At 37.8% G+C, this 14,473-nt stretch overlaps 1 protein-coding gene across 1 annotated transcript in view; it reads left to right on the forward strand.

The window, feature by feature from the left end:
* Window positions 1–14,473, forward strand: part of LOC137403609 (centrosomal protein of 290 kDa-like) — a 73,672-nt gene that overhangs the window by 22,167 nt on the left and 37,032 nt on the right. Inside the window, exons 18-28 of the mRNA XM_068089579.1 lie at window positions 565–729; window positions 2,090–2,239; window positions 2,664–2,882; window positions 4,398–4,628; window positions 5,151–5,324; window positions 6,221–6,364; window positions 7,730–7,946; window positions 8,773–9,003; window positions 9,944–10,133; window positions 10,275–10,401; window positions 12,686–12,880. Of these exons, the coding sequence (XP_067945680.1) occupies window positions 565–729; window positions 2,090–2,239; window positions 2,664–2,882; window positions 4,398–4,628; window positions 5,151–5,324; window positions 6,221–6,364; window positions 7,730–7,946; window positions 8,773–9,003; window positions 9,944–10,133; window positions 10,275–10,401; window positions 12,686–12,880 (2,043 nt within the window). The remainder of the gene's footprint in view (window positions 1–564; window positions 730–2,089; window positions 2,240–2,663; window positions 2,883–4,397; window positions 4,629–5,150; window positions 5,325–6,220; window positions 6,365–7,729; window positions 7,947–8,772; window positions 9,004–9,943; window positions 10,134–10,274; window positions 10,402–12,685; window positions 12,881–14,473) is intronic.

Raw genomic sequence — 14,473 nt, forward strand, 5'->3', positions numbered from 1 at the left:
ATGCGATAAGAATGTACGAATACCACAAATCTTTGATATTAACTTTTCTTGGTTTATTAGCATTTATGTTTTTACTTAATTACAAAACCAAAGGTTTTATTCAATTCAAATCAGGTAGTTGATTGTTCAATTTCCTAAACAAGAGCAAAACAGAGGCTTGTGAGTTGAGTTGCCCCATTGTAAAAATTATATTACAACCATATATGTGCTCTGGCAGGCAAATGTTGTTTGCGACATTTTGTGAACGAGCCCCACCAATGAGATAATGTATCACAAAGTGAACAACAAGCCCAGCCAATGAGATAATGCATCACAAAGTGAACAACAAGCCCAGCCAATGAGATAATGCATCACAAAGTGAACAATAAGCCCAGCCAAAGAGATAATGAATCACAAAGTGAACAACAAGCCTAGCCAATGAGATAATGTATCACAAAGTGAACAATAGGCCCAGCCAATGAGATAATGTGTCGCAAAATGGACAACGAGCCCAGTTAATGAGATAATGTGCCACAAATTGCAGTCATTTTAGTAATCCATAATATATATGTGTTTTGTTGCTAGGCAATAGAAGCGAAGCAGATAACAGGAAGCTATGACGCTGCTTTGCACCTGAAGGCTCAAGTTGACAACTTGACAGGTAGAAATGATGAGCTTCGCAGAGAGCTGAGGGAAGCACGTGTGGAAGGAACCAGGGCTAAGCTAGAACTAGAACGTGCTACCAGCAAGGTTGGTCTCCGCTGTTCTCCACAATACCTGCGGTAGTTAGACACGAGTTAATCTGTATGGTGGAGCTACAAGACAGGCTTGTGTCTGCTGGTATTAGGTGGCTCACTGGTCTCTGGCTCAAAACTTACACATACTGGAATTTCCTATTTTACTAACTAATTGGAGTTGCTTTTTTTTTTATTGCTTAGCTTAACTCTATTGCTACCAGATTAATTTTTTTACCGGAACATAATTATATATTCAATCAAACCTAATATTTAAAGAGAGTGTATAAATCGTTATAACTTGTGAGCCAACCAGTGTATAAAAAAGATTTTTTTATAATAACTTAAGCATAAAATTTGACATTAGTTAATGCCATAGAAATGCCACAAATGTGTTGCTGAATGAGCTCAGACACTTTTTCAGTCCTTTTTGCTATGACCGGGGGCATATCAGAGTCAGACGATTTATCAATATTATTACAGCTTACGGCATTATTATTACGGCAAAAAATAAAATAATCACTCTCAGTAGTACTATTGTTTAATAAAATCACCACATACATGTAGTTCATAGATATAAAATCAGTGAAACTCCATAGCTGTTATGCGTCTGACACGACTGGTCATTGCTAAAATAGAAATTGTGAAAAAAAATAAAGTGTTTGCAAAATGAAACTGCGCTCAGGATGAGCTATAAAAATATTTTCTATTGGCTCAACGCATGCAGATATTTGTGTCCTTTCATTTAAACATGATAGGCTAATTAATTAACTTCTCACTAATCAGAAGTGTTTTGTATGAAGCCTACTAAAGTCGCACGACAAGGCTCCATGGCCATAGCGCTACGCCGCACCGACAAGCAGATCATGTTTCTATAGGGCGCTATAGTAGAGCGATGGTTGTGCATCGCCGGTGGTGTGAAGATCTATGCACACATACAATTGTGACGCCGTTAGTCGCTTAGGCAGTTTCCATTGCACAAAGATGTCACATCGCGCAGGTGTTCCGCTTTCAAACAGAAACACTGAATCACGACAGAATTAGAGTGACACAGATGGTTCCTTGATGGCATTGCAGCATCATATGAGAATGTGTCGCTACATTATCACTGTATGGACACTTAGAAATCATTCTCGCAGCTGGAGTTTTCTTTTCTTTCAAGAGCATGAAAAATATCAAAAAAGCATGAATCATGAACAACAAGCATGAACCAGAGTTTTTGATTCATGTTTTTTAAACTTGAACCAGAGTTGAAGACTATTGTTGTTACAATCGTAACGTAATGCAAAGTTTTCCACATAAGGAGCCATGTTTAGCCTCGTCTTTCCTCACCAATGTTTTTCCTCACTCCCTGAAGTTCTCGGCTATTTCTGCAGGTTGATAAACTGGAGGAGGATCTTAATGTAGTGAGAGTTGCTGGAGGGATGGGCATGCTTTTCCAAACACTGACGCTGCCAGAAGGCATGGCTGTCTCTAGCGCTGATGTAATAGCCAGTCTCAACGAGCATCTCGTTCAGACTCTGCATGTGAGTTTCTTGTTGGTTTTAAATTTCTATGATATAATTCAAATGTCTATGGCGTAATTGACTTGTGTCATACGAGTAACTGGTACAGTTCAGATATCTATGATGTAACTCAGATGTCTATGATGTAACTCAGATGTCTATGATGTGATTTGGGTATCTATGATATAATTATTTGTATCATACGAATAACCGCTACACGTCAGATGTCTAGACATTTATTTTCATATCAACATTATTATATGCTTCTTTGACATCTGCGTTTTGTTTTGCGTTTTTGCATCTTAAGTTGTTATTAAATTCTTCTTATAGTCAATGGCAACCTGCTATTGCCTTTCTTTGTAGTGTGTTTGCTAAACCATGACAGGAACAAATATGATGCAGTTTGAATCTGTTTAGCTTCTGATCATGTGCTTTACTTTTCAAGGAACTGAACGAGCGAGAGGCGATGCTAGGTAAGTTGGAGGAAGGGCTAGAGGCGTACAAGGGAAGGTACGCTGTCGTGCGACACCAACTTGGACTCGTCTATAAGCAATTCCATGAAGAGAAAACCGAATGGCAGAAGGATAAGGAAGCAGTTGATAAAAAGATGGCAGAAATCTCAGGAGCTATGGCTGAAGACAAGGTCAAAGTTCAAGAGTATGATGTGAGTACCTTTTGTGGGTCAACGATTGTTTTTAGTGACTGTTATGCTCATTCTGAAGTATTACAATGGAATTGAGTGTTAGTATTTGCTGCTAGCCAATAGCACAGCAATGATGTTCGCTGTTAGCCAATAGCACGGCATTTATGTTTTTGTTAGCCAATAGTACAGCATTTATGTTTTTATTAGCCAATAGTACAGCAAGTATTCACTTTTAGCCAATAGTGCAGCAATAGTGTTTGCTGTTAGTTAATCGGTAATGTTGACACACTTTGCGTTTAAACTAATGATGACAAGGATAATTATTTACTCTCATAAGGAATGACTAATGTTCTCTCAGAGATACTCTCTGGCAGTCGGTTGCCAGCCCAGCTTCTGAGCCTGAATATCCTTAGTAACATTTTTTCTATTTTCTCTTATATTTACCTGGTCTGTTCAGCAGAGTATTAAATGACTCTCTATAACACAAATCCTACCATAAATTCAGTACATATTTTCACTCACAAACCTAACTTGGTCTTCTAGAGCTGTACATACCTTCACTCATATACCTAACTTGGTCTTCTGTATCTGTACATATCTTCACTTATATACCTAACTTGGTCTTCTGTATCTGTACATATCTTCACTTATATACCTAACTTGATCTTCTGTATCTGTACATATCTTCACTCATATACCTAACTTGGTCTTCTGTATCTGTACATATCTTCATTCATAAACCTAACTTGGTTTTCTGTATCTGTACATATCTTCACTGATATACCTAACTTTATCATCTGTATCTGTACATATCTTCACTGATATACCTAACTTGATCATCTGTATCTGTATATATCTTCACTCATATACCTAACTTGGTCTTCTGTATCTGTACATGTCTTCACTCATATGCCTAACTTGGTCTTCTGTATCTGTACATACCTTCACTCGTATACTTAACTCGGTCTTCTGTATCCGTACATATCTTCACTCATATACCTAACTTGATCATCTGTATCTGTACATATCTTCACTCATATACCTAACTTGGTCTTCTGTATCTGTACATATCTTCACTCATATGCCTAACTTGGTCTTCTGTATCTGTACATATCTTCACTCATATACCTAACTTGGTCTTCTGTATCTGTACATGTCTTCACTCATATACCTAACTCGGTCTTCTGTATCCGTACATATCTTCACTCATATACTTAACTTGATCTTCTGTATCTGTACATGTCTTCACTCACGAATTTGGTACGTTGGTGATTATTGATCTTATCACATTTTGTGCATGGCTACATAATTGAAACATTCAACCACACTGTTAACACAAATGGCAGTCAGAAATGCAGGATTACCAATGTTGTACCCCATTTAGTTATCAAAAATGTAACAACTAAACTAAAACGCTTAGTTGACAGAGGCGATTCATTCATATGAACTACAACATTAGTGAGTGTTTGTTGCTAACTTGCACGACTGCTTTGTCTACCCCTCAGAAATTGTATCTTTGACTATTCCCTATTATAGAGGCTTCGCGAGACGCTGGCACAAGATGATTCTGAGGTGAGACGACGGCTTGCCGAAATGTCCCGAAAGGCAACTGTTTTAAGGGTCAATGAAAAAGCTCTGACACGACGCTACACGATGATGCAGGACATCGAGAGCAGTCTCAGAAGAGAGAACACCAAACTCAAGAATGAGATCATCTCTATGGAGACAGCAGTTACAGAGCGGCTTGGCTACCTTCAGCGATACAAGGTATGTAGATGATTTACGTCATCTTTTTAATTCACCATGTATTTTTGTAATATAGCATTTAATTTATTTTATATTTATGCATATAATAGCCTACATACCTTATTGCATATTTATTGTATTTGTATTATCTTTACAAAATTGTTTGTCATTTGGGCATTTACATTGTATTTTTGCCATATAGCATTCAATTCCTTTTATATTCATGCATGTATTTATTTAACCATATTGCATAAGCATTGTAATTTAATAGTTATATTAGCTTTTAAAAGTGTTTGTCATTTAAATATTCGCAATGTATTTTTGTAATATAGCATTTAACTTATTTTATATTCGCACACATATTTATTTAACTATATTGCGTATTTATTGTATTTTCACATATACTATCTTTACAAAAATGGTGTGCTAAGTGGGTAGGAAATTATTTGTTCATTCAAATTGCTTTTCAAGTTTATACATGGCAGCTGAACAGTTTTCTAAATCATATTCCTAGACCCCATCATTAATTGGTGCTCTGTACAGGAAATGGCATCGTTTAAAATAGCGACACTTCAGAAAACTCGTGAGGAGTCGGTTCCACTTGGTGAGTTAGAGACGGCCAACAAACAGTACCAAGAGCTAACAGAAAAATATCGGGACCTGCTGGACAGAAGCAACAATATGATAGCTAAAAATGAGCACTCGGCTACTCTCGAGGTGAGTTCCGTCTTGCGTTTTACAGAAATGGTAGTTAGTGATTATAGTGCACCTAGCTTTTTGAGAACTGGTTTACTAGTCTACCTTTCATCTGTAAACATGTGTTTACCCCAAGACGATTTATCAGAGGTGCTTTTATACCAAAAAGGTCGTTTTGGTATAAAACAAAAAATAGTTGTGAAAACGGCGTTGTCCCAGTTGCCAATACAAGATTGGTGAAATCCTGTATAGTATGTTTGTCAGTTTTTGATGTCCGTTATTGACAGAGTACATCATGGATTCCACCAATCATATCTCACAATAGCATCAAAAATACAACGGCGATATATTCTGTTCTCCCAAAGGATCAGTCAAAAACATCATTAATTGCATTTACGCCAGCACGATTTAAAATCAATACTAATAAGTAATTACTAATTACTATAATTGTTACGCATACATGTACAAGGCATGTAGCAACAGAGTGAGTTTCTTTTGTGTTTATGGTGATAAGGAGTCAAAATGGAACGGCTAGCAATGATATAGATATTGTATTTCATTGGCTAAAAAAGGGTGACCCATTTTGTATAGTCATAGTTTGTTGGTCTGGTGTAAAGTCTTTGGAAAAACGTATTTCAAATCATAAACGGACTGGGGACCCGACAAACACAACTTCCGCAAATCATCCTGGTATAAACGCTCTTTGAATGTGAATAGGCAACACCACGCTTACTTGCTAAAATATAGTGTCATTTAGGGACCAAGCTGTTATACTTGGATTTTTAGTTATGGAATGTTTAAAGTGGTTGCGTTCTGCAGACATTCATATCATCCAGCTTTGTCACTTATGCTAGGCTAGTAGTTTAGGTTCTGATGAAAGCAAAGAGGAATGGGTTGACACTGGTATATGTTTATAGATGGAGGTGAAAAGACTGCAGCACGAAAGGGAGGGACTCGCCAGAGAACTCGAGATTGAGAAGGAGAAGACACATGCGTATCAGTCTTCATTTGAACAACTGCAGAGACAAGGCATCCACATGACAGCACCTCTCGATCATCAGGTAGGTTTTCGGTTATAACATAAGGTCTAAGACGACATCACGCTTCTCTTAGTTGCCCTTTTTGTAGCATGGTCTATGTTCTAGTTGCTTTGGCAGCATTATAAAATTTGTTATAACATTATTGCTATAGCATAATCCTCATTATAGCTGCAACTGCTATTTTTTACTAAAGCTGCATTGCTATATCATGATCTCTGCACGACTGCTTTTTGTATAGTAATATTTGTTATAGCTGTCATGCTATACCAGGATTACTGTTGTATATTACTGTTTCCATGGTACGTATTATGTGGATTTGGAATTGTGTGCACGTTGAGTTATCATGTGATAAGTGTTTTAAGAGACATTTGCATGTGGCAGATTAATGCGGGTGCTTTGTTGAAAAGATAGAGAATTCTATGCCAGAGGTCGTAGTTGCACAGTTGAACTGGTCAAATCAAAATAGGAACGACTGAACTCTGGAAATATTTAAAATGGAATAGCTTGTCGGCATTTTCTTGCGCATTATCGCATGTGCTGTTTTCATTTTTCCTAAGCATGAAATATTTGACAAAAATTCGTGAGTGACAAATCTCGCTTGTTTTGCGGGTTTTTGTCATTCTGATCTTGTGGATAATGCAAACTCGTGGGTTAACCACATCATGAAAGCATAGTACATATATGTCTCTAATATAATATAATATTTTATCGCTGTCTATGCTATAGCATTATCTCTACTATATTTGCCTGTGTTGTGGCATTATCTCTTCTATAGCCATGCATAGCTTGAAGAGATAGAAATCAGCCATCCCAGAAAACTCCTAGTTGTGGTGGCACTTGTGTCTATCAAACTCATAACAGTTCATTTAATTAACAGACAGCCAGACAGCCCGATAATCTGAGAAAATACATGCAAATGCATCGGGTATCGTTTTTGTATATTTTTGGTTAAAAATGGTGACCCATTTTGTCTATTCAGAGTTTGAGTTGGTTTAGTAAACAGTCTTTGTAAAGAAGTATCTCAAGCCATAAACAGACTAGAAACCGTACCAAATCTCTCAGTGGAAACACAACTCCTACAAATCGTCCTGGTGTGAACACACCTTAAATGGGAATAGGCAACATCATGTTTATGAGAGGAGAAGTTTCTACATGTGAATAGGCAAACACCATGCTTATTAAAGGAAAATTTTGTGTACGTGAATAAAAAACAAAGTCAAATTTACTAGGTGAAATATTGATGCCATTTAGCGACTGAGCTATTATAGTAGTGTTTTTAGTTGTGGAGCATGAAGATGGAAAGATGTATGCTGTAGTGACAGCCCAAAGCATGGCATCTGTAATCTTCTCATTATCAAATTGACCATAGCCTCAGCTCTCTCACAGGCTATGACACAGGCCAAGAAGCTTGCTACACTCGAGATGAAGGAACTCAATGAAAGACAGCGAGCAGAGCATGCAGTGCGCATGTACGAGCAGCGGAAGGAGATGATTGCCGAGCTGGAAAGTCGTAACAGCGAGTTGGAACAGAAGTTTGCCGAGGTTACTCAGATGAATCTCGAGGCGCAGCGAGTGGAGAGACAACTCCGAGATGAACTCTCAAGTATGTGTCTAGTGTATGTTATGAGAGTGATAAAAAATTTGTCAAACGTGATTGTTCAAATTTTTTAATTATTTTGCTACAAAATGCCAATATAGCGACTTCCCTTACTACTTATACAAACAGGTTGATCACAGATTATATAGTTAACTGGTCCACCCAAATATTTAGGATATTGGGTAATCATTTTGCCACAAAACACAAACCAGTTAGTTTTCTTTTTACTCGGAATTCACAGCGTAATATCGCCGTTTACAATTTTTTCAATTTTTGGATAAAAAAATTATAGGAACGACCTAAATTTCTGCTAGTGAAATTCTTCCACATTGAGCCTCAGATATTTCTGGTAAATATATTTAAAAAAAGAGAATAAGAGTCTTAATTTTAGTGAAACTGAAAAAAATAGCATTTTTATTTTGCGGTTGGTTTCACTAAACTAAAAAAAAAATTAAACATGGCTTTTGTTTGTCAAATTGATTGATTCTCGTGCAAAGTTTTCTGCTGAATCCAATAAAACGTTACATCAAAGCTCTTTGAGACAAACTCTAGTTTTTACAGCAAAAATATTGAGTAAGCGTCAGAAAAAACTTTTCGGCATGAATTAATTGTGTCAAACCAAGCAAAAATTTTGCAGTGAGAGTTCACAAATTTATAAATCAACTGCTTTTGAGAATTGACGGCCAAATCAATTTTCATTTCTTTAGTGTTTTATTTTCTCATGTTGATTTTGAAGGCCTTGTTCCGAATTGTTTAAATTCAATCATTTCTTATCCTATGAGTATTAATCATTTAATTGGATCGATAAAAGACCAACAATTTTTGTCTATAGACTGTGTTCTCAAATCGGTTAGCGACGCTGATCGGGAACACATATCAGCTCTGGAAGCATCAGAGAACTCATTGAAAATAGAGAGCTCACGACTAAAGGAGATTGCTGATGTAGCCATGAATCAGGCCTCCGCCATGGAGCAGCAGAAAGTCAGTCAGGAGAAGGAGTTGCTTTCTCTCAGGCAGCAACTCATAGACATCCAAGCTCAGAGTGATGAAAAGAAGGTTATTGGTTAGTGTTCCCTATTGCTCTCATTTTATTGGTTACCATCCACCATATGTCTCATTTTATTGGTTACTATTCACTATTGGTCTCATTTTATTGGTTACCGCTCACTATTGGTCTAAACTTATTGATCAGTTTAAATTTGAGCTTTCATTTTATTGGTTTGGGTTTACCAATGCTCTCATTGGCTAGCGGTCACTAATGCTTTTATCTCGTTAGTTAGTGTTCACCTGCTTTCTCTTCTAATTTCACCCAACTTTGCTTCAAGCTACCATAGTAGCCCTTTTCCACGTGTTTATAATGAGTAAGTAGGTTTAGTTTTCTATGGCGAAAGCTATACTAGTGAACTCCAGCGACATTTATGATATTGTAGCCACTAAATTAGATGGTTTATTGCAAGCTTTTGCGTAGATCTGTATGCTTGGCTTGAATGGCCTGAATGATCAAAGAAATTGTTGCCTGTTATTTATTGTTGCCTGTCGAGGAAGTCAGCCTGGCCTTTTACTCAACGACACCAATTTGCACGAGCATAGCTCGTAGTTGACGTTCCATAATTGTGTTTACATGAATATAATATATGCGCTATAAGAGATACAAGTAATTCATGTAGAAGTGCAGATCCTTCTGCTTTTAATGGAGTCGCTACGCCCTTTATATATGTGGGATCAATAGGCCTCGCCCTTAGCTGTAAGCCCAGTCACTCATCAAACTGTCCCAGTTATACTCTGACTTGGTGTTTCTCTGGGTTGGCTATCGCACTGGCCAGGCTGTAAGTCAGCTGTCTTCCACCACAATAGCATCTAGTGAAACGTCAAAGACTTTTCTTCACTAGTCAGTTATAAATGTGCGGCAGGACACGGTGGCCACTAATCAGTCACTTGAAGCACTTGTAGCAGTGTGTCATATTTTTATACACGATTGTATCAAAGAAGTGCGTTTTTTGTAGGTAAGTTGCACAGACACATTGTGCAGCTGCAGGTCTCTGAAGGAACAGCTGTTAAAAAACTTGAGGATTCCCTTAAAAAGATATCTAAACTACAGGCTCAGATGCTGAGACTGGAACAGAGGCTAGATGAGAAGGAACAGGCTCTGTTACATCACCGCGCAGAGAGTGCCAATAAGAGCCGGCACCTGAGGTACTTCTAAAAACTGCTCCTAATGGTTGTTAGTAGTTTCTCTCCTTGTCAGTTGTGTGTTTGTTTTGATTTATCCTCTCTTGTTTCATCTGATATTACAATGAGCATTTAGTGAAAGCTTGATTTTGCTATGTCATTAAGGAGGACCATACATGAGCTGAGAAGAATGTTTAGCGGCGCTGTGCCACTCTCCAAACAAGAGAAATTTGCGAAGGCTATGGTTCAGCTACAGGAGGATAAGGAAAGTTTTGGCCAGCAGCTAAAACAGGTTTGCCCTTCGACCATTTCAGGTCTAATTGTTTATGTATATTTTAGGGCAAAAAGACTGCGGTAATGTAGAGCCTTGATGCTAAATTCATACAAACCTTCCAACTCATTACGAGAGTATATAAATCTCAGTGTTTGTCGAGTGTCTGTTGGTCCATTTGTTGGTCTGTCATTTGTGTGTCCAGTTATAGTGATAAGTTTTTCAGGTCTGCAGACAAGCTTGCTAAACCACTAGACTAAGTGTCCAGCCAGCCGTAGCGATGAACAATAGTGCACATCATACTACACCTGCCAATCCTCAATGCCAATTGGTTAATATACTCGCGCTTCAGCTTAGCACGCTTAAAAAGCACGACGCAATTTTTTTTCTTTACACTGGCTTAAAGGCTGACTTGCAACAAAATTCACATTACAGTTATTTGATATCAAAAGATTCACCATATCTTACTCTGTTGTGTTGTAGGTGCAAAATATGTGGAAATGTGATTACAAGCTCTTAAAAGCTCAAAAACGAACAGTTAATCACAACCATTACGAAAGCGCCATAGATTGGAATCTCTTTCCAAAGCAGCTCAAATAGGATGTAGTTGAACAAGATGGCTTCTGTTTACACTTTCATGCAACTTTATTCGTCGAAATATTTTTACAAATATACTTCACGGATTCAATGAAACCATGTCTATTGTCCTTACGCCTCTATTTCATCATGATTGTAACGCTGTCACTTTGAGCACTGATATTTCAAAACCTACGGTAAAAATTCGTTTATTTTTTTTATCAAAGGATGATATGCATTCTTTTGAGCTAAGGTTAAAAAATTAAACAAATTTTTACAGTAGGTTTTGAGCCTGTTGGTCACATGTGATGGTCGAAAAATGCTGCAGAACTTGTTCGGGCTATTTGGCAAGATGTACGGGTCACATGATCAGATTACGACTAGATGATTAGACCAAGCTGAAACAAAACTGTAACATAGCGAGCATCTATATTTGATACGGGCTTTTTGGTAAAACCCGAAGTGTTTGCCATAAACTAGTGCTACGAGACGTTTTATATTGAGTCTTTTATTGGCCTTTCAATTCACGTGATAATACCACGTGTCGAAACAATAACCAAGTTGGCTTGAGTACGTCAGCAAAATAAAAAAGATTTTAGTCTGCGACGCTTTCGTAATGGCTGGAATTAATCGTTCGTTTTTGAGCTTTTAAGAGCTTGTAATCACATTTCTACATATTTTGAACCTACAACACAGCAGAGTAAGACATGGTGAATCTTTTAATACCAAATAACTGTAATGTAATTTTTGTTGCAAACAAACCTTGAAGTTATAATAACAGCTCTTATTATAGTAAAATTAACTAGCTACTAAGTTACTCAAACTCATTGGGTAAAGAAACTTGACCAATTAAAAATACATTATCTATGCTTTTTATTATTTTTTATTATTTCTGCGCAATGCCAGGCAATCAGCTTGTTGAACTAAATAAATGAGGCACTATTAACATACCTCTTTTGCAAGGAATAAGTGTTATTATGATTAACTTTACTTATGACTACTAGCGATTCAGTTGCTGAATCACTATTATAAATAAAGTCGTGGCAATCTTGCATGAATGGCCTGGTAACATTGTGAGAAAAGAAACATCAACTTTTTTTTACATAAGCAAATAAAGCGCAAGTGAAGATCAAACCAGAAGGTATTTCTCAAAACATCCGTTATTACACAATCTTTTATTTTGGGCAGAAAATCACTTATATAATTAAGCATGGATGCAACTGCAGCATTTTTACTTGATTACTGATTACACGGTGTAAGTCTGGTCTGAAAGTAAAGGAGTACTAGGTGCAAGTTATGTTTGATCAACTTCTATCATATGTTGCTATCTATGCATCTGTTGCTAGCAATATGTTGCTATGCATCTGTTGCTAGCAACAGAATAAATCGCTATCACCAATTCATCTTACAGCTTTTGTTTCTTACGCTATGTGAAGGGTCTTTTGAACCGATCATTTGACAGAGGTTGCTCGGCATGCTGTGAAAGCGTTGGTGGATCTTATTCAGTGTCATTTCTTCTCCATTGTTTCTTGGCACTATATCATCTCTTTTTGCTTTGCATTTTTGCACCAGTGCAGTTTACAAAAGCTTAACAAATCATCTGATGCGTTTGTTAATATCGACCATGTTTTCTGATATGGTTAAAATAGCAGCAACGTAATGCAAAAATATAAAAAATGAAACTTTATTGTAAACAGTAGCTCACTGGGTGATGTATGGTTGCTCGCAGGTAACTGATGATCGTGTCGCTGTGGAAGACAAACTGGCTTGTCTCAAGGTGCAGTATGCGTCTCTCCAAGAGCTCATATCAACTCTCAAGGATGGGAAAGGTGCCAACAAGATAGTGGAGTGGCACGGTAAGATGGAGGAGCTGAGGCTAGAAGAACTCAAGAAGACAAGGCAGATACAGCGGCTAGCTGATCAGGTATCTATTGCAATCTACTAGCAACTTATATTGACTAGCCATTGTCATCATTACCTAGCCTCAACCTTTTCCTGTGGTCAAGTGTGCAAGGCTTTTACTGTGACATAAAGTACTCTTATCTATATAATATATATATCTAGATGCATTGTATATATACATAGGACATATAGGACTCGTGTTATCAGTCCGAGTCCATTTCATCCGTTTTGTACCAGTAGCCCATTTTTCGCTGCCTTGTTCTGGTTCAGCTACAGGCAGCGCAGACCTTGTTTGACCGGGCGACGTCCGAGCCGGCATTGCTTTGGTTATTGCACTCATCATAGAGGTTGTAAACATTATACAAGCAAGGCTCTTGTCTAAGGACCACCAGAAGGGTGCAGTTGTTGGGGTTTGAACCTAGGACCTAATGATCACTGTCCATATACTTTACCAACTGCACTATCTGTCCTGTATTATATATATATATATATATATATATATATATATATATATATATATATATATATATATATATATATATATATATATATATATATATATATATACAGATATACCGCAGTCTCCATGGCCACTTCAGATAAGTTGCTAGCTGAATTTCAATCGGCTGCTCTTACAACGGACCTACGCCCTGATGATGAGGAAATTGACTGGCACACGAAACCTCTTCATGGTGCTTACCACCAACAAATATCTAAGGTTGGCGATCTTCACCAGACATATCTGTGGCTGAACAAAGGAAACCTAACGGCCAATACAGAGTCGCTAATCATGGCAGCCCAGGAGCAAGTGCTCCCAACAAGGCAACTCCAAACAAAAATCTATCACACTAGAGACGATCCTAGATGCAGACTGTGCAAAGACGCACCTGAGACCATCCAACACATCATCAGTGGATGCAAGCAGCTAGCAGGAAATGCATACACTGAGCGGCATAACCATGTCGCAGGTGTTGTGTATAGAAGTCTATGTGATGAGTATGGCCTTAATAAACCACAACACTGGTGGGAAACTCCTGGTAAGGTCAATGAAAATGGCCGCGCTAAGATCCTCTGGGTCTTCTACATCCGGACTGACAAGCATGTCCTAGCAAACCAACCAGATATAGTGATGGTGGACAAGGAGAACAAGAGAGCTACTATAATAGATATAGCAGTACCCAATGACTACAATGTAGACAGCAAAGAAAAAGAAAAGGTAGAGAAATATCTCCCTCTTGGAGAAGAGATTGAAAAATGTTGGAATGTAAGAACAACTGTAATCCCAGTAGTCATTGGGGCACTGGGCGCAATAACACCGGCACATAAAATGTGGCTTGCCCAAATACCAACAGCAATCAACTCAGGTTAGTTGCAGAAAAGTGCCCTACTGGGAACAGCTAAGATCTTGAGGCGAGTGCTCAAACTCCCAGGTCTCTGGTAGGAGACCTGAGTTAGAGCAGAAACTACCACCCATACGGGTTAACCGGGGTGAGGAAACAATTTTTTATATATATATATTATATTTATATATATTTCTCAAAGTCCGTGTGTTGGAATTTCGTCTGTTGGAAATCCGGCTATAACTATTATTAGAACAGCTGAGCTGGACAACAAT

The sequence above is a fragment of the Watersipora subatra genome, chromosome 9 (genome assembly GCF_963576615.1).
Source record: "Watersipora subatra chromosome 9, tzWatSuba1.1, whole genome shotgun sequence".
Taxonomy (NCBI): domain Eukaryota; kingdom Metazoa; phylum Bryozoa; class Gymnolaemata; order Cheilostomatida; family Watersiporidae; genus Watersipora; species Watersipora subatra.